General features: G+C 41.0%; 1 protein-coding gene and 1 pseudogene across 1 annotated transcript; both read left to right on the top strand.

The window, feature by feature from the left end:
- LOC139854980 (uncharacterized) overlaps positions 1-22,249 on the top strand; it is a 241,793-nt pseudogene that overhangs the window by 202,462 nt on the left and 17,082 nt on the right.
- On the top strand, positions 20,378-22,230 carry LOC139855597 (probable membrane-associated kinase regulator 2). The gene is made up of 2 exons (XM_071844836.1): positions 20,378-21,758; positions 21,982-22,230. The coding sequence occupies exons 1-2, from the start codon at positions 20,576-20,578 to the stop codon at positions 22,071-22,073; spliced, it is 1,275 nt and encodes a 424-aa protein (XP_071700937.1). The 5' UTR covers positions 20,378-20,575; the 3' UTR covers positions 22,074-22,230.

Below are 22,249 nucleotides of genomic sequence, written 5' to 3'. Positions count from 1 at the left end.
GGGGTGCAATGCTTGAGACCTCGTTATGGTGCAGTGTACTGGTCAACACTAACCGTGTTCCATGGCCTTACTTAGCAGAGGTACAGCTTACAACAACTGCTGTGCTTCAGCGTGCACGTACGAAGTTTATATGCTTGGTGACTACACTAGCATGGTCTGGGACCGACAATGTACTAAGGGTCTAGTCAGATGTTTCACTACGAAAGAGTCCTCAGTCGGAATCCAAAGCTTGATAAACTTACTACAACCGGTGTGCCTCAATCGATCTTACGGTCTATCCGATAGACTTCTCTTACCAAGGGGTGACACAGATAGTGTACTCTGGATCGGGGTTCGCGAATTCCCAATAACAGAGCCTATAACTACATTCTATTAGTTGGAAAAGCGATTGAGTTTAAAGCATAATCGGAAACCATTTCGACAGCATACACAAACCATAATATTATTTCGGCATTATAACTGCTTACATCATAGCATACACTAAAGATAACTACTCGCTAATCATGGCAACAATATAATAAAACATTATATAAGATAAAGGATAGAGGTACCAGTAGATTAAACGAGTTCCGAATACAAAAGTGACAACTTCAAGACTCTAGACCGCTCCTAATACAATCTTCAGCGTTCTTCTCCGGGTACTAGGTTTCCCGCACGGAGTCGAAGGCCTTGAGAGTATGACTAATATTGTACAAGAGAGAGAAAGAAGTGAATTGAAGTATGTGTTGGAATGAATGACAAAGACCCATTAAATAGACTAGGAAAATGCTAACATACGCCTGGCAGGCTGCATGGCAGGCCGTATGGTGGGGCGTATTTGGCAGGCCGTATAGTGAAGGCACTTGGTGGGGCGTATCTGGCAGGCCGTATCCATAGAGGCAGGCTGTATGGCAGTCCGTATGGCAAGCCGGATGGTGTGCCGGACAGCCTTGATTCCCTGGATCGTAACTTGATTTCTTGTCTTTCACCGTTTTTGCTCTATAATCTTCGTTTTAGTTCCGATTCTCTTGATTCTTTTTGCACCGCCTTCGTAATTACTTGTTCTTCAATTCTAACCGACGAAGTGGGTATTTTGCCAATAAATTTCGAATCTTTCTTGTTTTTGGGCCTTAATACTGGGGTGAAAACGTGACTTTTTAGCCGATATCAAATATCCCACACTTAGACTTTGCTTGTCCTCAAGCAAACTCTCATTTTTTAAGAATCTTTTCGTGTTTATTTTCTAATAGCCTAAGCGGTTTGCTTTTATTATAAGAACAAAAAGATAAGGTGAGTCATCTATGTTAGGATTTTGTAATTATCTCTGCAAGCATGCGAGGAGGTTACATGACATAGGCTAGCTTTCACGGGTCACTCAAATCACTCAAGTGTTTAGGGTTCCCTATGGATCTAAGAAATGAAGTACGCTCATAGCCATTCATGCTGCACCCATCGTCATAGGCTTGATAAAGACTCAAATCCTTGCTGCTAATGCGAGAACGGTAGTAATCTCAGTTTTATAGGTAATTTGTCAATGATGGGAAAGGAATTTTGGAAGTTGTTTTGAGATAACAGGTAATGTAGTCTTTATACAGACTTTTATTCGGATAGATAGGAGTGGTGAAGTATTTTGAGATGCACTTTTGAACTTTTTCTTCATTTGATAATCATTTTCGGTCGAGTTCTCTTCGGCATTTCTCTCATTTAGTTCTGCTCCTTTTTTCAGAACTTTTTTTTTTTTTTGGAGACTTCATCTCGAGAAACTTTTTGCCGGTAAACTTTTTCAAGACCTTTGCCATGATACTTGAGAGGTTTATAACATCGGGTTTTCGAAAGGAATCACATTTTATGGGTTTTTCGAGTAAATAGTAAAGGTGATATGGATGTGGTGGTGGAGTAGAAGCAGTGGAGGTGCGGAAGGTTTATGTTTGACAAATGGGTAGCTATTTGAGTACAACCGAATCGCGTATCGCTGCTTGCAGATGTAGATCTAAAGCAAGTTCTGATTCTGAGCACAGACATCGGCACTCTCAACGGAAAATAGTGAAGCATTAAAGATGAATGCTGGTCTTATTTGGGGTGCCTCACCATAATCAATTTAGGTCGATAATGCCTTAGTCATGCAATGCTCTATTAGAGATTTCAATCTAACAAGAATTCCACCTTACTTAAGCCTTATTTTTATTGAAAAACGTTTTAGGTTTTCAAAAATACTCTTTCGAAAAGGGTTTCTTTTGCAAAAATTTTGAAATTTGGCTTAAGGACTTGGAATCTTCGTAATAGTTTATTATAATACAGCATAAAAAGATACCAACATCCCACACTTAGATAAACATTGTCCTCAATGTTCCTAGTGTACCACACTTAGGAGTTGAAGTTGAAGATTTGGGAGTATTTGTCTAGTGTTTTTATTGGGTGTTATCCCACACTTAGTGAAAAGCTAGGATGTGGCATATTTTCAATCTTGAGCTAGTAGCGAAAAGAAAGAAATACCCCTAGCAGATGCGGCTGGCTTCCTTGCTTCTTTATTGGTTCATTTGTCATTCTTTATTCTTCTACTCTACTTTATTGCACGGGTTGCCTCCCGAGAAGCGCTTTTGTTTAAGGTCATTGGCTCGACCGTAGTGATGCTTCAAAAAGTGAACATTCCTCGCTGATGGTTGTGATCTTGGTCTTCTTGAGGGAATGTGAGTCTTGGTGGATAGGTCCTGAGAAAGTGTCGGACCAACAGTGGTAACAGATCCGGTACTTCTCTTGAAGATCTTCTGAAAGATAAGTAGTGTGCAGTTTCGACTCTTGATAAGTCTTGAATTCCGATGAGAATATGATCCACAGCTCTGCTGGTTGACCCATGAATGTCAATTATAGAAGCAGTGCTGGTGTTGATGATTTCTCTGACGGGATGCTCATTTCGGAGGTCTTCAAACAATGTAAGAAACTGTATTTTTAGAATTTCGAAGTCTTCAGAACGGTGATCTCCACAGTAGGAGTCTGTAGCTTTGCACAGACTAGTTAAGAGACGAAGCTGGAAAGAAGTGAACAGCAATCCTGATCCGAGTATTAGTTTCACCGTCTTTGAGTATATCTCCCGACATCCAGCTTTAAATGTGAAACTAGGATCCGTGGACTCGTGGAAGATACATGATAGCTGCTTCATAACATAGGTGGCAATATTGACTCGATCTGGTTCAAGATGAGAGAACGGATTGTTTCGCCTTGCTTCCTCCATAACAGCATCTTGTAACTCTTTGATAATCATATCAACGTGGTGATCAATTGTTACGTAAATCACTAGTCTGTCTGGTGTGCTTTCAAAATTATCTCTATCCAGAAGAGCGAAAAGACTGTGAATATCCTCGATCATTTGCAAATCAGAGTGATAAGTCGGAAGGCCGGTGGAAAGATCGATATGCTTTCGGATGAGAGTCAGTAGTGCTCGTTGGTTTCGCGAGAACGGAAGTGCAGATCCGGCTAAGGCATTATAAACCCTAGAGTAAATGATCTTCTGATCTCGACATAATCTTGTTTCGAGAATAGTGCGAACTACTGAGTTATGCTCTCGTTGCCTTTCTTCGTGATAGATATGATCGTGAAGAGAATTGATAAAGTCTTGAATGCGTTCTTCTAGGATTTCAACATCATTGTTTTCTCTTCGGAGATAGAGGTGGTGCTCTTCTCTGATAGCTATAATTCGTTTTGTTAAGCGTAGCGAAAAGTCAATGGTTGACTTCTGAATGGCTTCGAGAATGTCTTCAAATTCATCGGTATCATTGATGAAGGTGATCATGTCTTCATGTGTGGATATAACAGGAATTCGATTTGAAGAAGAGTCCGGCTCCCCTTGTTCTAGTTCGGTTGGAGAGTGTGAGTTAGTCAGAATGTCTCCATGATGCTCTTCCTCATCATCATCGGTATCTTGCTTCTCTGAGGATGCGTCTGATGAACGGGTTTCTTCAGTATTCTGATTCTCCACTTTGATACTTACAGGATCAAATTCTATATCCTTAACCTCAGCCTTGTCGGTCTTCTTCTTGAAGCAAATAATTAAACTGTGATCTGCCGTCTCAAGCCTCATTATTTCTTCATGACGCTTAGTGCTTGGAACGGGTGTTGTTGCAGTTTCTTTTACGTCTTCCATTTCCTCTTCCTCCTCAGATTCTTCCTCTTCCTCTATTTCTTCGCTGAGATCCTCTTCTTCCATTTTTGGGTCGTTTACAGACTGTGATTCGATACCCATTCCGATATCATCGGCTGGTGGTGACTCGTCATTGGAAGTGATCCGTCTAGTGGAAATAGCAAACATCTCTGCCTGCCCAGAAAGATCGGTTGGTCGGTCAATTTTGAAGGTAACGCTCTCCCCATGTGATCGTAAGATCATGGTTTGATTGTACACATCAATGACATTCCTAGCCGTATTCATGAAAGGTCTTCCTAACACTACTGGTGTGTGTAGGTCTTTCTTGATATCCATCACTACGAAATCCGTAGGATACAAGAATTTGTCGACTTTCACCAAGACGTTCTCAACTATGCCCTTAGGATATCGAATTGTATGATCGGCAAGTTGGATTGTCATTTTGGTTGGTGACAAGTCTCCTAACTCTAATCTCTTGTAGAGAGAGTAGGGGATTAGGTTGATACTTGCTCCTAAATCTGCTACCGCATGAATGGTTCCAGATTGGTAGATTGAACACGGAAAAACGAATCAACCCGTATCTCATAGCTTTGGTGGTAGAGAGTTTCTGAGTTATGCAGAGCATTCTTCATTCAGTGGAATTTTGTTAGAGTCTGGTATCCTCTCCTTTGTAGAAAGAAGCCTTCGGATGTATCTCTTCTGGTTGGGAACTTTGGACATGGTGTCCAAGAATCTTCCATCAAGTTTGAAGGAATCAAGCTTGGATGGTTCTTCTTGTAGCCTTCCAGGATAAGGTACGTGAACTGAAGTTTCAGGAGTCAGCTTCTGAGTATATATCGATTTGTTCTTGAGCCTAGTTGACCTTCTCCTTGGTTCTTCCTCTGGGATTACGAAATCCATTTGCTTTGCTTCTTCTATGTGGGGATTTTGGATAGTGTTACTTGGCAATCTTCCCTGCGGTCGGGTTTCAATGCGTTGTGATAACTGTCCGAGCTGCGTTTCCAAACTTTTGAGCAGAGCCAATTGATTTCTCATTAGTATCTCCGTCTGATCTTGTCTGGTTGCAGTTCTCTGATTTAGCTGTTGTTGTCCTTGGATGAACTGAGTTAACTGATCATCAGCTCCGAGAGTGGGGTTTGTTGCTTTTGTAATCTGGGTGGTAGGGGAATTTTCCTCAACTGGGGACCAGTGAGTGGAAGTGGTTGATTGTAGGTCAATTGAGATTGTTGGGCTGGGTAAAGTGGATAGCGATAGTGAAAAGGTTGATTGCTTCGCTGAAATTGATTAACCCTAGGTGGTTGATTGAATCCGGGATTTGGTGGGCGAGCTGGGTATTGGACATAACAGACTGAACCGTCAGGGTCTTCGTACTCAACTTGATAATCTTCAGTAGGTTGCGGGTTGGTACAATTAACACAAGCCTGAGCTTGGTTAACCTGCTGCGGTTGCGTCTTCAATTCTCTGAGTTGTTTGGCAAGAGATTCCATCTTATCTGTGAGGGATTTGATGGCCTCCGTTTGATTATTAAGTGCGGAGAGTGGTGCAGATGATGAAGTTGTTTCACCACTGTTCCAGTCATGATGATGCATCGTCATGTTCTCGAGCAATTCCCATGCTTCGTCTGCGGTTTGGTTCATCAGATTCCCTTGAGCTGCTGCATCGATTGTCGTCCTATGATTTACCGTAAGACTATTGTAGAAGGTGTAGATTTGGGCTGACCGTTCTAGCTGGTGGTTAGGGCATTTCTTCAGCAGGGTTTTAAAACGCTCCCATGCGGTGTAAAGAGATTCATCATAACTTTTCTTGAAGTTAATGATGTCATTCTTCAGTTTGATTTGTTTATAAGGAGGGAAATATTTGGTTAGGAATTTAGTAGCCATCTCCATCCATGACGCGATGGAATCTTTTTTCAATCCTTCAAACCAAGTTTGAGCATGATGAGTGAGAGAATAGGGGAACAAGTGTAGCCGAACTATATCTTATCCTATCCCTGGCTATTTGTAGGAGTTCGAAAGAGATATGAATTTATCAAGGTGAGAATTAGGATCGTCATTCGGTAATCCGTGAAACTGACAGCTATTCTGAATGAGCTGGATGATGTGATGTTTTAACTCGAACGAGTGTCCTTGAATCTCTGGAAATCTGATTGGTCCTCCTCGACCTTCAATCGAGGGTTTGGTATTTTCTGCTAAAGTAACGCGTAACGCCATTTGGTTTCTGATTCTTGCTTCCTTGCGTGCTTCAGAGATTATTGCATCTGGATCAGGTACGAATAACAACGGCCCTGGTCTAGATCGGGTTTGGGTCATACACTAGGTATGCCTTTTTTTAAAATTTTCGCAAATAAGCTAAACTAAACTAAGTTAATCTAATTCTAAGGTAATCTAATCTAATCTAAGGTAATCTAAGGTAATCTAATCTAAGGTAGTCTAAGGTAATCTAATCTAAGGTAGTCTAAGGTAATCTAAAGTTCTCTAGCTAATTAACTAACTATCCTATAGTGGAATATGTTTTTGGTTCTGGCTACTGATTCCCTGGTATTTCGGTAACAGAGCTTCGCACAAACTATTCAATAAACCAAGTGGCCAGGCCGACTACGGAGAGGCAGGATCCTTTTGGTCCCAATATAATTGGCGACTGTTCAGAAAATCTAATAACCAAGTCCGTGTATAATTGTCTTTCTTAGACACCACTAAATGCTTGTAATTAGTTTGATAGAGAGCAATATTTCCTGATACCAGTTCCTCGGCAGCGGCGCCAAAAACTAGGTTCTCTCCTGATATGGTCGAAACGGACGGTTTTTATTTGCGCGGTGTCGTTAGGCCGCGGCTCGCCAGGACCAGCCACTCGTGGGAGAGGGTACAGTTTTAAATTTATATTTAGCGGGGCCTAAATCTTACTACTCCTTATGAGTAAGGGAAGTATGATCTAGAGTCGTATTTTTGAGATATCAGTAACATCGAACCTATATTTTAGCCTAAGATAGTTGGGGAGTAGTGAATATTTATTTTGGGATTTTCTAATTTATAAGATAGATAAAGTAAATGGGATAAAATTTGCAATTCAGATAAGGTTAAAGTAAGTGCATACTATGACTTCATCAGTTATTCTGCCGAGATTATGGAATGCTGGCTCATGAATAGGCAGAGGCATTGTACTCATTACACTGGTCCTAAATGCCCATGTCATAAGACATATCACTGGGTACTGCGTTAGGCTTGAAGATTCTGAATAGACAGCAACGTCCCTTACCCCCAACGCCCGTGCAGTCTGACTGCAGGCATACACGTTCAGACGATTCATCCAATTGAGCGACTCGGTTGGGTGACGTATTAACATTCCAAAATGGTCTAAACTTTCTTAAGCATAATAGAATACATGGTTTACCATATCCAAGAGACGTGATGTGCTTCAATGCTTTCGTTAATGATTGGTAAAAGATAGTTAGGCCCTTAAAAAGAGTTCAATCATAAAGAACACCATGGCCAAGTCAAGATGACTTCCATGAACATGTTCGGTTATCCTAACGGTCCAATCCTTTATGTGTCTAAACAAACAGTTTCTTAATTAACTAAGAATCCCTCAAGCGGGGTGCAACGCTTGAGACCGCATTATGGTGCAGTGTACTGGTCAACACTAACTGTGTTCCATGGCCTTACTTAGCAGAGGTACATCTTACAACAACCGTTGTGCTTCAGCGTGCACGTACGAAGTTTATATGCTTGGTGACTACACTAGCATGGTCTGGGACCGACAATGTACTAAGGGTCTAGTCAGATGTTTTACTACGAAAGAGTCCTCAGTCGGAATCCAAATCTTGATAGACTTACTACAACCTGTGTGCCTCAGTCGATCTTACGTTGTATCCGATAGACTTCTCTTACCAAGGGGTGACACAGATAGTTTACTCTGGATCGGGGTTCGCGACTTCCCAATAACAGAGCCTATAACTACGTTCTATTATTTGGAAAAACGATTGAGTTTAAAGCATAATCGGAAAGCATTTCGACAGCATACACAAACCATAATATTATTTCGGCATTATAACTGCTTACATCATAGCATAAACTAAAGATAACTACTCGCTAATCATGGTAACAATATAATAAAACATTATATAAGATAAAGGATAGAGGTACCAGTAGATTAAACGATTTCCGAATACAAAAGTGACAACTTCAAGACTCCAGACCGCTCCTAATACAATCTTCAGCGTTCTTCTCCGGGTACTAGGTTTCCTGCACGGAGTCGAAGGCCTTGAGAGTATGACTAATATTGTACAAGAGAGAAAAAGAATATAATTGAAGCGTGTGTTGGAATGAATGACAAAGTTGTAACACCCCGTTTTTCCCGGTACATGATTTACAGGTGTATCGCGTATGTACGATAGGTGTATGAAGGAATTGAGACATTTTCGTGCATTGAAGTTCTTGTATGCGAAAAGTGATCAGACCAAGTTAAAGGTCAAGGCGCGAAGGTATGGGTCGCGGTGCGACATTTCAAGCAAATCAGGATCAGGAGGCATGGTAAGGAAGGCACCAGACCATGCCTTGGGTCGTGGCGTGACAGAAAGGGCCGCGGCGCGACATTCAGCTGATTTCAATTCCAGGAAGCATGTTAAGGAAACCATCATAATACGTTATAGGTCGCGGCGCGATGATTGTGGCCGCGGCGCGGCATTCTGGGCGAGCTGGTACCAGATTTGCAATTTTAAAGGAGATTCGAGGGCATTTTGGTCATTTCGCGTATGTGCCAGATTTGGGATCTTAAATCCCATCCATTCATTTCATTTATCGTTTTCTTTTCCATTTTCTTTCTCACTTTCCTCTCAACACAAATACTTCAAATCACTCAAGTGGGATTTTGGAAAGGAAGGTTCGAGTTTTGATCGAAGGCGTAAGAGGCAACTTTGTTCTCCTCGTTCTTAGCTACAAGGTGATACTAACGGTAAGCCCTAACTCCAAATTTTGTTTTCGTGTTCTTCATCCAAACTTAGGGTTTTTGATTGTATGTTCATAAATGGAACCCGTTTAGTTGTTAATTGAAGATTAACACCAAGATTCGGGTTATTGTTGATTTTGGCGGGTTTTGGGTTTGATGAGCAAGTGTAAGCTTGTAAGACTAGTAAATGGTGTGTAATCACTAGTGTTAGTGATTATGGAAGTGTTGGAACTCATTTGGGTGTGTTGGTTGACTAAATTTGAAATGGGTCAAAATTAGGGTTTTGGTGTCAAATTGGGCAAGACAAGTGTTTAACACTTGTGTTCGGGTTTAATTGGATTATTAGGACCATTGTCACTAGTGTTAGTGATTACTGGTTAGTTTGGGCGCGGTTTGCGCTTGGAGGTGCAATTGGGTCGAGATTGCACTAGTTGTCAATTTGGGTTGGCTTGTAAATCCTCCCTAATTGTGTTGTTTGTGATTGTGATAATGGAATAGGTACATTCCACCGACGGTTTGCGGATTTTGGTTTGGCATCCATCAAGACTTCAAGGTGAGTGTTAATATCCTATATGCATATGTATGTGTAGGATGGGTGCGGGTCGGGTGAAGGGGTTCTCATTTATAGAGCTCACTTCTCGTATAGGAGGAATTGTTGGACTTGTGTATAGATCCAATTGGCACGGTTGTGCGTTTTGGTTGACCACCTTGGTGAGATGCACACTTTGTGTGTACGTTATCACATGGGCGTGTGATGTTGATTATATAACCCCAATGGCGAAGGGTTAATATTGTGATGTGGGCTTATATAACCCCAATGATGAAGGGTTAATATTATGAGTGGAATAATTATACACGTAGGTATATAACGTGTCTATTTGTTGTAGCGTGAGATGTGAAGTGTCGAAGTGTTAAGACACCACATTTCACGTGACGAGTGAAGTGTCGAGAAGCATCGAGGTGTTAAGATGCCACTCTAAGTAATTGACGGGTGAAGCATCGAGGTGTTAAGATGCCACTCGGGGTGAAGCATCGAGGTGTTAAGGTGCCACCTAGGAGTGAAGTGTCGAGGTGTTAAGGTGCCACTCCATAAAATAAAGAGTGAAGCATCGAGGTGTTAAGATGCCACTCGGGGTGAAGTACCGAGGTGTTAAGGTGCCACCCTAGGGTTTAGTGGTACGAGGTGTTAAGTACACTAACGGATGTTATGAACACCGATGGCATTGTCGCGAGCGCCATTCCCTTGTACGATTGGTTAACCATGGTTATTGTGTTGTAAGAGTGAGCATATTATATTGTTCGAGTTATATATATATTGTATACGTATAATGTTGTATTGTCGTGATGTAGCTAACCCTCTGGGTGTAGTTTATTGGCGTTTTTCACATCGACGTTGGTGAACTTATCTTATTGATGGTATTATTAGCTTGTTGCTTAGTGATCGTACGGTATGCTTAGATTAGCTTGCCTTTATGCTTGGGCGCTCCGGTATGCGTTATTTGATTATTTGTGTGGCGTGTCCATTTTATACATATATATATGTATGTAGCATATTCTCACTCACTAAGCGTTAGCTTACCCTCTCGTTGTTTACATTTTTATAGATTTGCTTGGATGAGGTGGCTCGGGTAAGCGTGGGAACTAGTGGCTCACGTAGTTGCTTTAGAAGATCTTGCTTTTGTACTCGATTAGGATTTGGGTAGCGTAGTCCCAAATCACCATGCTCGATTTTGTGTAAATGTAACTAGTCGGGCCATAATGATTATAACCGGTTTATGATTTAGCTAACGTATTATTGTATTAAGAAGTTTAAATTATTGTCGTACGTCTTTAAGTTCATTGGACTTACTTTGATCAAAATATGTTTTGGAAACTGTGTAATGGGACCTAAAGTATTATTTAACGTGTATTAAAAGGAAAAAAAAATTACGGGCCGGTCTTATTACGGGTTGGGTTGTTACAAGTGGTATCAGAGCATGGTCTAAGGGATTTAGGTGACTTGAGATAGGTGCCTAGACTTAGACTTTTGTGTGTGCTAAATTTGTTGCGGGACTTGTAGGATTACGGGTCGGAATGGGTTATAGTTAGTGCGTTGTTGTAGGTGGACTAACGTTTATATTAGTAATGCGGATATTATTAATATATTATTGTGTTGTGATAATAATTCTCGCGTGTGTTTATATCGTGTAGAATTTTGTTTGTGTTTATTTATATCATCGCGCGAGGCGGCCGTTGTACTAACAAGTCGATGCGGCGTGTACGCGTAATAAGGACTTGCAAACCTTATTACAGGTGCAAATCGTGTCTAACAAGTGATGTACGACGAGTGTTTAGCAAGATGGGGCGGTGTGTGTGTGTGTGTGTGTGTGTGTGTGGTTTTATACGTTCGTGATCTAATCGCTTTGCATTCCTTAGAATGGCGACGGGAAACGGGATCGAGACGAACAATTTGGAGTTTAACGCTAGAGTTGCAGCCACCGTTGCGGAGCAAATGAGTGCGTTTCGAGAAGAAATGGATAAGAAGTATTCCGAATCCCGAACTAGTGGTGAAATGGAGCGTTGTCTTAAGAGCTTCATGAGGACTTAACCCCCGATGTATGATGGGAAACCGGATCCTTTGCTAAGAACCACATGGATTACGGATGTCGAAGGGTGTTTTCGCACTATTGAATGCCCTCCCGAGAAAAAGACGAGACTCGCTACTAGTTTGTTGCGGGGTAGGGCGAGGGATTGGTTGGATGGTAAGATTGACTTGTCGGTGGTGAAGCGTTTATGACTTTATCGTGGGACGAATTTAAGAAGGATTTCTTCGAGGAGTTCCGGACTTCAGCCGATTTGGGGGAGTTGCGTAATGAGTTGCGAAATTTGCCACAAGGATCTATGGATTTGAATACTCTCAAGACGACCTTTGTGGCGAAGGCTCGCCTTTGCCCGGAGTATTTGGGGAACGATCGTTTGTTGATGAGGGATTTCTATCGGACCTTGAATGATGACTTGAAGGATAAAATTTGCCGGGGTCAAGCGAAGTCATTTTCGGAATTATTCGACTTGGCTAGGAGTTTTGAGTCGTATTCGCGATCAAAGATGGGAGAAGGGTTGTTTCGTATGGTGCTCCAAGTAAGAGGAGTAAGGGTCCGAGTGCGAGCACGGGTGGTACATGGACGGGTATATCGGACTCTAGTGCGCCTAAGTGTTACAATTGTGGCGTGAGGGGTCACAAGTCTTGGGAATGTTCGGTGCCAAAGGGTGATGGCATGGTGTGCTTCGTTTGCCAAGAGAAATGACATCGTAAGTCGGAATGTCCCGAGTTAGCGGGGACGGGTGCGACAAGGAGACGTTAAGGTACGTTTCGTTTTAATAAACATGTCCTTTGATTATTTATTATGTGCCGTTGAGTTTGAGTTGGTTAAATGCATGGTGTTGTGCATGTTATTGATATGGGTGACGTTCCTAATGGAAGTACCCTATTGTGACGTTTTGATTTATGGGCGAAGGGCGTAAGACTTGGTGCAACCAAGCATTCCTTAGTATTCGAAAATGTTTCTACCAAGCCATGTGTGTGGGCTTTGGTGTTCGGATGTTAGAGCGTGTTCGCTCTCGTGTTGAAGTTGATGAACCGTGAGGTTCGTCGGGTGGATGAAACCTTTGAGATCGAGTGTTTGATATCGATGTATGTTGGTAAAGGAGTCTACATGACGCGATATTAGGTGCCTCTTTTATACCTACTAGCGTGGTGTTCGACTCCGATTATGTTGCGGTTACATTGTACTTAGGGTACCGAAGTGAAACCCTTATTTACATGAGTGACTGGGTGAAGTTTGACAAGCTATAACAATTGAATGATTACGAGAGCAGAGTTGTGTAATTTGTGGTACACTTTTCGTTCGAAGTGTTTAAGGATTTGTTGAAATCATTCGTATGCTCAAGATTGGAGCAAGATGTAGTGATGGGTCGTGTGAACCCAAATTGTTGGTAAAGCCTACCTTTGGTAGCAATGTACAGTTGTACAAAATACGGTTATTGAACGTAGTCCAAGTGGGGGAGTTACACTCCCGCACGAGGAAGTTTTAGTGTGAGATTTCGGATGATGCGTTGGATAGATCCGGAGTTCGTGTCGGGACCTAGTTTTGGTCGATTTGTGGTAGAGTACAATTTTGGTTAAATTGTACTTATGATGTTGGATTTGGAAATTATCACCGAGGTGGTAATGTGGTAAATCTCGTTGAGAGATAATGGACGTGTTTGGCGAGCAAGGTGAAATCCCTCGGTTAAGGGATGTGTGTGTCGGATTCTCTTTTAGAGAATTATTGTTTTGTACCTATGTTTGATATAGGTGGTTCTTGCTCGATTGTGTGGATGGTTAGTGGTATCCGTAAGGGTTCACTATAGTTTAGCAGAGCGCGATGTTGCATTACTCGTTGTTCGAGGCCAAAAGTGCGTATGTGATTGGTGAAGCATGACCGTTCGGGGTCCGCTGACTTCATCATGGGAGTAGTGATATATCGGTGAAGCATGACCGTTGACGGGGTCCGCTGACTTCATCCGGTGTTGAGTGATCTATCGGTTGTTTTATACACCGATGGTGGGGTCGTAAGGACCGTGCGGTGTGATCTATCGGTTGTTTTATACACCGATGGTGGGATTGTGAGGACCATGTTGTGTGATTAGTGATGCGATAGCCGTGTTTCGCTCACATGTTGTTACGGGTGTGACAATAGTCGATTTTGTACACCTTAGGATTAGAGTTGCCATAGTCATTTTGGGCGCTTTTGGTTTTAGCCGTTGCTTATGATGTTCGGATAGTGGCGTATTGGTTGTATTGCGCACTACAAAGGATGTTTAGTGGTAAGTGTAATCCGTAAGGATTCATGTGGTTTGATCTTCAACGTTCGGATTGTTGACTTTAGGTTGAGACTTGATCGCTTTTAGCGTTGTCCTTGGTAAAGGTACGCTAAGGAATTGATATCTCGGTACGAGATTGGTTGAGTTTTTCCCGATATGGGGAATTGAGCAGGTTAGTGCTCGGATTGTGGTTTTGATAAATCGCGAATGACGATTTAGTTGTTAAGGGTAACTCTATGAGAAGAATTGCCTAGAGAAGTTGGAAGGATACATGGCGGATTAGCGTATTCCAAGTGATCGTTGTAGACTTCGGATATTGTGTGGATTGTACGTCTCGGAATGCGTGCGAGTGTGTATTTAGTTAATGGATTTACCTTCGGGTTAATGAGTAATGTGGTGGAAGTCGGATTAGAACGATTGTTTGGGAACCATAGCGTGTAGGTTCGGATTGGTTAAGTGACTAGGATCACGAGGACGTGATCGAATCTAAGTGGGGGAGAGTTGTAACACCCCGTTTTTTCCCGTACATGATTTACAGGTGTATCGTGTATGGAGGAATTGAGACATGTTCGTGCATTGAAGTTCTTGTATGCGAAAAGTGATCAGACCAAGTTAAAGGTCGCGGCGCAGAGGTATGGGTCGCGGCGCGACATTTCAAGCAAATCAGGATCAGGAGGCACGGTAAGGAAGGCACCAGACCATGCCTTGGGTCGCGGCGCGACAGAAAGGGCCGCGGCGCGACATTCAGCTGATTTCAATTCCAGGAAGCATGTTAAGGAAACCATCAGAATACGTTATAGGTCGCGGCGCGACGATTGTGGCCGCAGTGCGGCATTCTGGGCGAGCTGGTACCAGATTTGCAATTTTAAAGGAGATTCGAGGGCATTTTGGTCATTTCGCGTATGTGCCAGATTTGGGATCTTAAATCCCATCCATTCATTTCATTTATCCTTTTCTTTTCCATTTTCTTTCTCACTTTCCTCTCAACATAAATACTTCAAATCACTCAAATGGGATTTTGGAAAGGAAGATTCAAGTTTTGATCGAAGGCGTAAGAGGCAACTTTGTTCTCCTCGTTCTTAGCTACAAGGTGATACTAATGGTAAGCCCTAACTCCGAATTTCGTTTTCGTGTTCTTCATCCAAACTTAGGGTTTTTGATTGTATGTTCATAAATGGAACCCATTTAGTTGTTAATTGAAGATTAACACCAAGATTCGGGTTATTGTTGATTTTGGCGGGTTTTAGGTTTGATGAGCAAGTGTAAGCTTGTAAGACTAGTAAATGGTGTGTAATCACTAGTGTTAGTGATTATGGAAGTGTTGGAACTCATTTGGGTGTGTTGGTTGACTAAATTTGAAATGGGTCAAAATTAGGGTTTTGGTGTCAAATTGGGCAAGACAAGTGTTTAACACTTGTGTTCGGGTTTAATTGGCTTATTAGGACCATTGTCACCAGTGTTAGTGATTATTGGTTAGTTTGGGCGCGGTTTGCGCTTGGAGGTGCAATTGGGTCGAGATTGCACTAGTTGTCAATTTGGGTTGGCTTGTAAATCCTCCCTAATTTTGCTGTTTGTGATTGTGATAATGGAATAGGTACATACCATCGACGGTTTGCGGATTTTGGTTTGGCATCCATCAAGACTTCAAGGTGAGTGTTAATATCCTATATGCATATGTATGTGTAGGATGGGTGCGGGTCGGGTGAAGGGGTTCTCGTTTATAGAGCTCACTTCTCGTATAGGAGGAATTGTTGGACTTGTGTATAGATCCAATTGGCACGGTTGTGCATTTTGGTTGACCACCTTGGTGAGGTGCACACTTTGTGTGTACGTTATCACATGGGCGTGTGATGTGGATTATATAACCCCAATGGCGAAGGGTTAATATTGTGATGTGGGCTTATATAACCCCAATGACGAAGGGTTAATATTGTGAGTGGAATAATTATACACGTAGGTATATAACGTATCTATTTATTGTAGCGTGAGATGTGAAGTGTCGAAGTGTTAAGACACCACGTTTCAAGTGACGAGTGAAGTGTCGAGGTGTTAAGACGCCACTCGGAGTGAAGCATCGAGGTGTTAAGATGCCACTCTAAGTAATTGACGGGTGAAGCATCGAGGTGTTAAGATGCCACTCGGGGTGAAGCATCGAGGTGTTAAGGTGCCACCTAGGAGTGAAGTGTCGAGGTGTTAAGGCGCCACTCCATAAAATAAAGAGTGAAGCATCGAGGTGTTAAGATGCCACTCGGGGTGAAGTACCGAGGTGTTAAGGTGCCACCCTAGGGTTTAGTGGTACGAGGTGTTAAGTACACTAACGGATGTTATGAACACCGATGGCATTGTCGCGAGCGCCATTCCCTTGTACGATTGGTTAACCATGGTTATTGTGTTGTAAGCGTGAGCATATTATATTGTTCGAGTTATATATATATATATATATATATATATATATATATATATATATATATATATATATATATATATATATATATATATATATATATATTGTATACGTATGATGTTGTATTGTCGTGATGTAGCTAACCCTCCGGGTGTAGTTTATTGGCTTTGTTCACATCGACGTTGGTGAACTTATCTTATTGATGGTATTATTAACTTGTTGCTTAGTGATCGTACGGTATGCTTAGATTAGCTTGCCTTTATGCTTGGGCGCTCCGGTATGCGTTATTTGATTATTTGTGTGGCGTGTCCATTTTATACATATATATGTATGTAGCATATTCTCACTCACTAAGCGTTAGCTTACCCTCTCGTTGTTTACATTTTATAGATTTGCTTGGATGAGGTGGCTCGGGTAAGCGTGTGAACTAGTGGCTCGCGTAGTTGCTTTAGAAGATCTTGCTTTTGTACTCGATTAGGATTTGGGTAGCGTAGTTCCAAATCACCATGCTCGGTTTTGTGTAAATGTAACTAGTCGGGCCATAATGATTATAACCGGTTTATGATTTAGCTAACCTATTATTGTATTAAGAAGTTTAAATTATTGTCGTACGTCTTTAAGTTCGTTGGACTTACTTTGATCAAAATATGTTTTGGAAACTGTGTAATGGGACCTAAAATATTATTTAACGTGTATTAAAAGGAAAAAAAAATTACGGGCCGGTCTTATTACGGGTTGGGTTGTTACAAAAGACCCATTAAATAGATTAGGAAAATGCCAAAATACGCCTGGCAGGCCGCATGGCGGGCCGTATGGTGGGGCGTATTTGGCAGGCCGTATGGTGAAGGCACTTGGTGGGGCGTATCTGGCAGGCCGTATTCATAGAGGCAGGCCGTATGGCAGGCCGTATGGCAGGCCGTATGGCAGGCCGTATGGCAAGCCGTATGGTGTGCTGGTCAGCCTTGATTCCCTGGATCGTAACTTGATTTCTTGTCTTTCACCGTTTTCGCTCTAGAATATTCGTTTTAGCTCCGATTCTCTTGATTCTTTTTGCACCGCCTTCGTAATTACTTGTTCTTCAATTCTAACCGACGAAGTGGGTATTTTGCCGATAAAGTTCGAATCTTTCTTGTTTTTAGGCCTTAATACCGGGGTGAAAACGTGACTTTTTAGCCGATATCAGAGCGCTATACTCACAACCATGGTGACAGTCCCATTCGCACGCATTGGCATCGTCCACATGTCAGGCGATGCTGTAGCTGGCAGAGGACACCTGGCAAACAGAAGGTCAGAACTGACAAGAACACTTTTTACTTTTGTCGGATCAACTCGCTTGAAGATGTACTATTTGCAGGCCACGATCTTTTAACCTTACTACGTGGCGATAAAAGACAAGAAAGGTTATCCTATAAATACAAGACTTCATCCACAGAACAATGGACCAGGAATTCACTTTTCACAAATACATACTCTAAGAACAGCAGCGCATAGCGCAACTATACCCGCGCTACCGGGCTCTTAGCATTACACTAGACATCCTCGATATATAGGTAACGTTCCATGAACATAAACCCTATAACCCAGTGCGAGCCATCACTGACCGGACTACCCGTCGATGGTGGGTCTATGTTTAACCACCCCCGCTGAGATCCTCATCTCGCAGGGGGTTATTCACGGTACTCCGGACCGGAGAGTTAAACTCAGTTGACCCTTAAATCCCCCCTCTATTGATGTCAAGCATGGACCGAACCCGACCAGATTATTCTATGCTTGATCAATTATTAAGAAAAAAAAGGGCCGGTTTAAATACGGGTTGAGGATTCTATTTTATTAAGAAAATCGGGGACGAATGAGTTGGATGGCGTGACTCGTTTTAATTTGAACTCGCCACCGTATTCGGATGATGTTGATGCTACTGTTGATGTTCTAAATGATGAAGGTAATGGTTGTGGTAATCCACCTCAATTAGCCAAGGTGGATGTACCTCCTGTTGTACATGTTCCTTTGAAACATCATGCCAAAAAAGGCAAGTTTTAAGCAAAATCTTTAAAGGCTGTTCCTACTGTGCGAGACCAATATGCAGCAAGATGAAAGGGCTTTTACAAGAGCTAGCGGATCGAGGTGTTACTCCCCGATCTTCGGGTCTCCAATCTTTGGGTGTTCTTATAAACGATAAGTCATCCAACGTTTTAACCTTTTCCTTCCCAAATCGGAACGGCAAAGGTGTTCGCATAGATAAGCTTGATGGTTTGACGTCGAGACAGGATGAAAGAAATAAAAAGGGCGGTTCTAAGGGCGGTTAATGTAGCCATCTTGGTTTATGGTTACTTTGGTTTTCTATTTGTCCATGCTTTTAGAGTTGATGTTGTAATGCGTTTTCTATCCTGATTGTGTTCTCTTTGTCATGTCCTTTGTCATAGAGTTATTTAGTTTTTGGTGTAGGAATTGTTCCTTTGAGGCTCGGTTAGAGTTAGCGAGGTTTAGATTCCGTTTGTGGTTCTAAAATGTTTACTTTTAGCGAGCCGCTCTTTTGTTCGATCTTGGTGTATTGGTAATGGGTTCCTTCATCTATTGAGGAAGGTTCCTAATTTTAATAGTATTCGTTATTTTAGCAAAAAAAAAAAATACTTGAAATTGAATTTATTGTAGATTGTACTATGGTTCTGTACTTACTTTTTTTTTTTAATTTTAAAAAGAAGTAATTTTTGTGCCATGGTTGAAAATTAAAACCATTGTTGATTTGTTCGTGCTCGTAAATACAGTACTTAATTTCTTTTTAGTTACTACCTTTTTGTGTCCTCTAGAGTTATTTCCATTGTCACCATTCGTAGTGTGGGGTCCTTTAAATCCCCCTATATATTGGTACGATGGTCTATGATAAACTTTAAGAACAAAGTAGCGATAACCAATTTTAAAGGACTTTGATTGAGGGAACACAGTAGCTCAGTATAACGAATATAACCAATTTTAAAGGACTTCGAGGGAACAAGTTAGAGTTAAAGTCGAAGTGAAAAAAAATAACAAGGGGGTGAAAATGTTAATAGTATTTCACTGAGACACATGCTTGCTTACACGTACAAAAAGCTACTGCAGATTTGCAGTCACATAAATGCTCTGTTTCTTCAACCACACATGACCCCTACCAAACTACCGGACAAAACCTAACCCAAATTTATAAAACTACCATTAAATGCATAATTTTACATTTATAAAGTTTTTAAAGATTCCTTTTGATTACGAAAGAGACACTTTACAAGGAATATCAAGATATGTAATTTAAACATATACTGGTAACTTTCTATATTTCTTTGCTCTTTTCCATCTTACACGCTTGAACTCAACCTTTAAGCTAACGCCTGATATTTTTATATAAAAAGGAACCAGTTTACAAACAAAATTATACTAACATTGTATTACTGTATATCAACATGATCCGGGTCGATCACCAACCACAATATTCTTGTTTACGTTTCATCGACATTCATTAAATATCTTTATAAGATCGTTGTGTTTGAAGTCTTGTATCGGATCACTATACTATATATCAAAAAGAAGAAAAAAAATTAGTACTGTATTTGACATGATAAAATGTGATTCTTTCATGGCTTGCCACCATCACATATTCACATCATCCCCTTTTATTTCCTTAAATAAATTTTGTTTTTAAGGACAGACATACTTCTCAAATCGTAGTATGTGACTACCCCAACAATAAAATCATCATTGTTACATAGTGGGCCAAAACGGTTTTGATTTGGGGCCAACATATTTTGTAGATTAGTTCGACCTTACTTCAAAAATCTATTGTATAGTCATGGAATCAAATTAGCAGCTAGACGTTTACAGCGTATAGCAAATTAAAATATATAGTAACTAAATTATAGATTATGATGTATTAAATTTAACACTATCTTACCTATCATTTATTAAATTTACACTATCCTATCAATTTATCATTTACTAAATTTAACACTACGTTACGTATCATTTATAACTTTCATAATATTTGACTACGATGTTTTTATTTCATAAAAACCCAAAAAAATAATTGAAAAAAAAAAAAGATTCACTCTCTTTCTCACACACAAAATAGTAGTGAGTAAAAAGAACAAAACCTTTTTTACTTCATCACTCTTCTTCTGTTTCTGTACTGCATCACACCATTAAACAAACACCATTTCTCACCTACTCATTTCTTCTTCCTCTTCCTTTTCTACACTACAATAATTGCTTCATTTCAAACTTCATTACTTTGTATTCTGGCTCTTCCAACTATGGACGCTTTTAGCTTACTAAGGTACTGGCGCAGTAACAATGGCGGTGCTAATGACGTCACCACCACCACCGCTAACGTACGCACCTCCACCATTGTCACTCAAACTTCAGACTCCGACGATAAATCCGCTGACGATAACGACCACGGTCCGTTTTTTGATTTAGAGTTCAGCTTACCAAATAACGAGGAAAATAATGAAAATGGAAACGGTGTCGTTTACGCTGTGGAAGATGAAGATGAGACTGATGGATCTGATGATGATGATGACGTGGAAGATGAGAGTGAGTTGAAATTGACGCTCTTATCTGGTTCAAGCGGTGGTGACGATAGCAGTAGTAATACTAATACAGCTGCTGATGTTAATGTATCAGCCTCTCCTTCTGATGATTTGTTTTTTAAAGGTGATTTTATTCCTGATAGCAACATCAACCAAACGACGTCGTTGGGGACAAATTCAAAGCCGTTTCAGTCTCGTGTTTCGTTAGCTAAACACGCGACGAAGTTTCGTGTCATGATGTTGAAATTAAAAAATTCAAAATCAAATCAAACTACAGAGGAGGAGGAAGAACACAAGAAGAAAGAAGATAAAGATGTACAGAATGTTGATTCCGGTTCAGGTGAGCCGGTGACGACGACGGTGAAATTTAAAGTAGCTGAAGTACCGATTGTTTCATTATTTAAAAGAGATAACAGTTCAAAAAAGGCACAAAAGAAGCGACAAAACGACGACGTATCGGTTACTAATTCTAATTCTTCAGATGAGAAAAAGTTTTCGAAAGAAGCAGTGCAAAAGTACTTGAGGAAAGTTAAGCCGTTGTACGTCCGTGTTTCAAAAAAATACGGTGATAAATTGAAGTCACCGTCGCTGGAGTCGGAGTTACGGAGGCATTTGACGGTGACGGAGTCACGGAAACGGTCGCCGTCAGAAGAATCGAATTTAGAAGGCTCTGAACCGCCGTTACTATCGAGTAACGGAAAAGGACTGATACAAGGTAATTTACCGGCCGGACTTCGCGTTGTTTGTAAGCATTTAGGTAAAAGCCGGTCAGGTTCTACGGCGGTGGTTGCCGCTGCTCCGGCGAAGATAACGTCAAAACGCCGTGACGATTCGTTGTTACAACAACAGGATGGAATTCAGAGCGCTATTTTGCACTGTAAACGATCGTTCAAAGCTTCTAGAGGTATAACCTGAGACCTAAATCAACAATTCGAATTAATATTTATATAATCATTATTTTAACTTTAAACTTTACTGTAATTACGCAATTTCAGATAATTAGCCGAAATTTATACAAATTCGTTTCGAATTTCACTGTATAACAGCAGATTTTAATTTAATTTCAATTCGTTAAAAATATACATATAATGGCGATAGTAAATGTTGAATTTGTTGAAAGTGTACAGATTCTGATTGTTCGTCAAGTTTATCTAGTGAATCGGTGCCGACGAACGGAAAAAGTGTGGCGGAAGACAAGGAGGAAATGAGCAAAAGGTGATGATGATGATGAGTGTAGTAGTCAAAAAAGGGGAAAATGATGGAAGATTTTTAGGTTTTTGATGTTGATTGTGATAAAATCAAGGAACAAAAATGAATGTTACCCTCGTATAAATTAAGTAGAGCAGTTGGTAAATTATGCAATGTACCTATATAGTAGTAGTGTTATTAAGTACT

The sequence above is a fragment of the Rutidosis leptorrhynchoides genome, chromosome 6 (assembly GCF_046630445.1).
Source record: "Rutidosis leptorrhynchoides isolate AG116_Rl617_1_P2 chromosome 6, CSIRO_AGI_Rlap_v1, whole genome shotgun sequence".
Classification (NCBI taxonomy): Eukaryota; Viridiplantae; Streptophyta; class Magnoliopsida; order Asterales; family Asteraceae; genus Rutidosis; species Rutidosis leptorrhynchoides.
The sequence above is the reverse complement of the archived record's forward strand: the minus strand, read 5'-3'. Positions and strand labels throughout refer to the sequence as shown.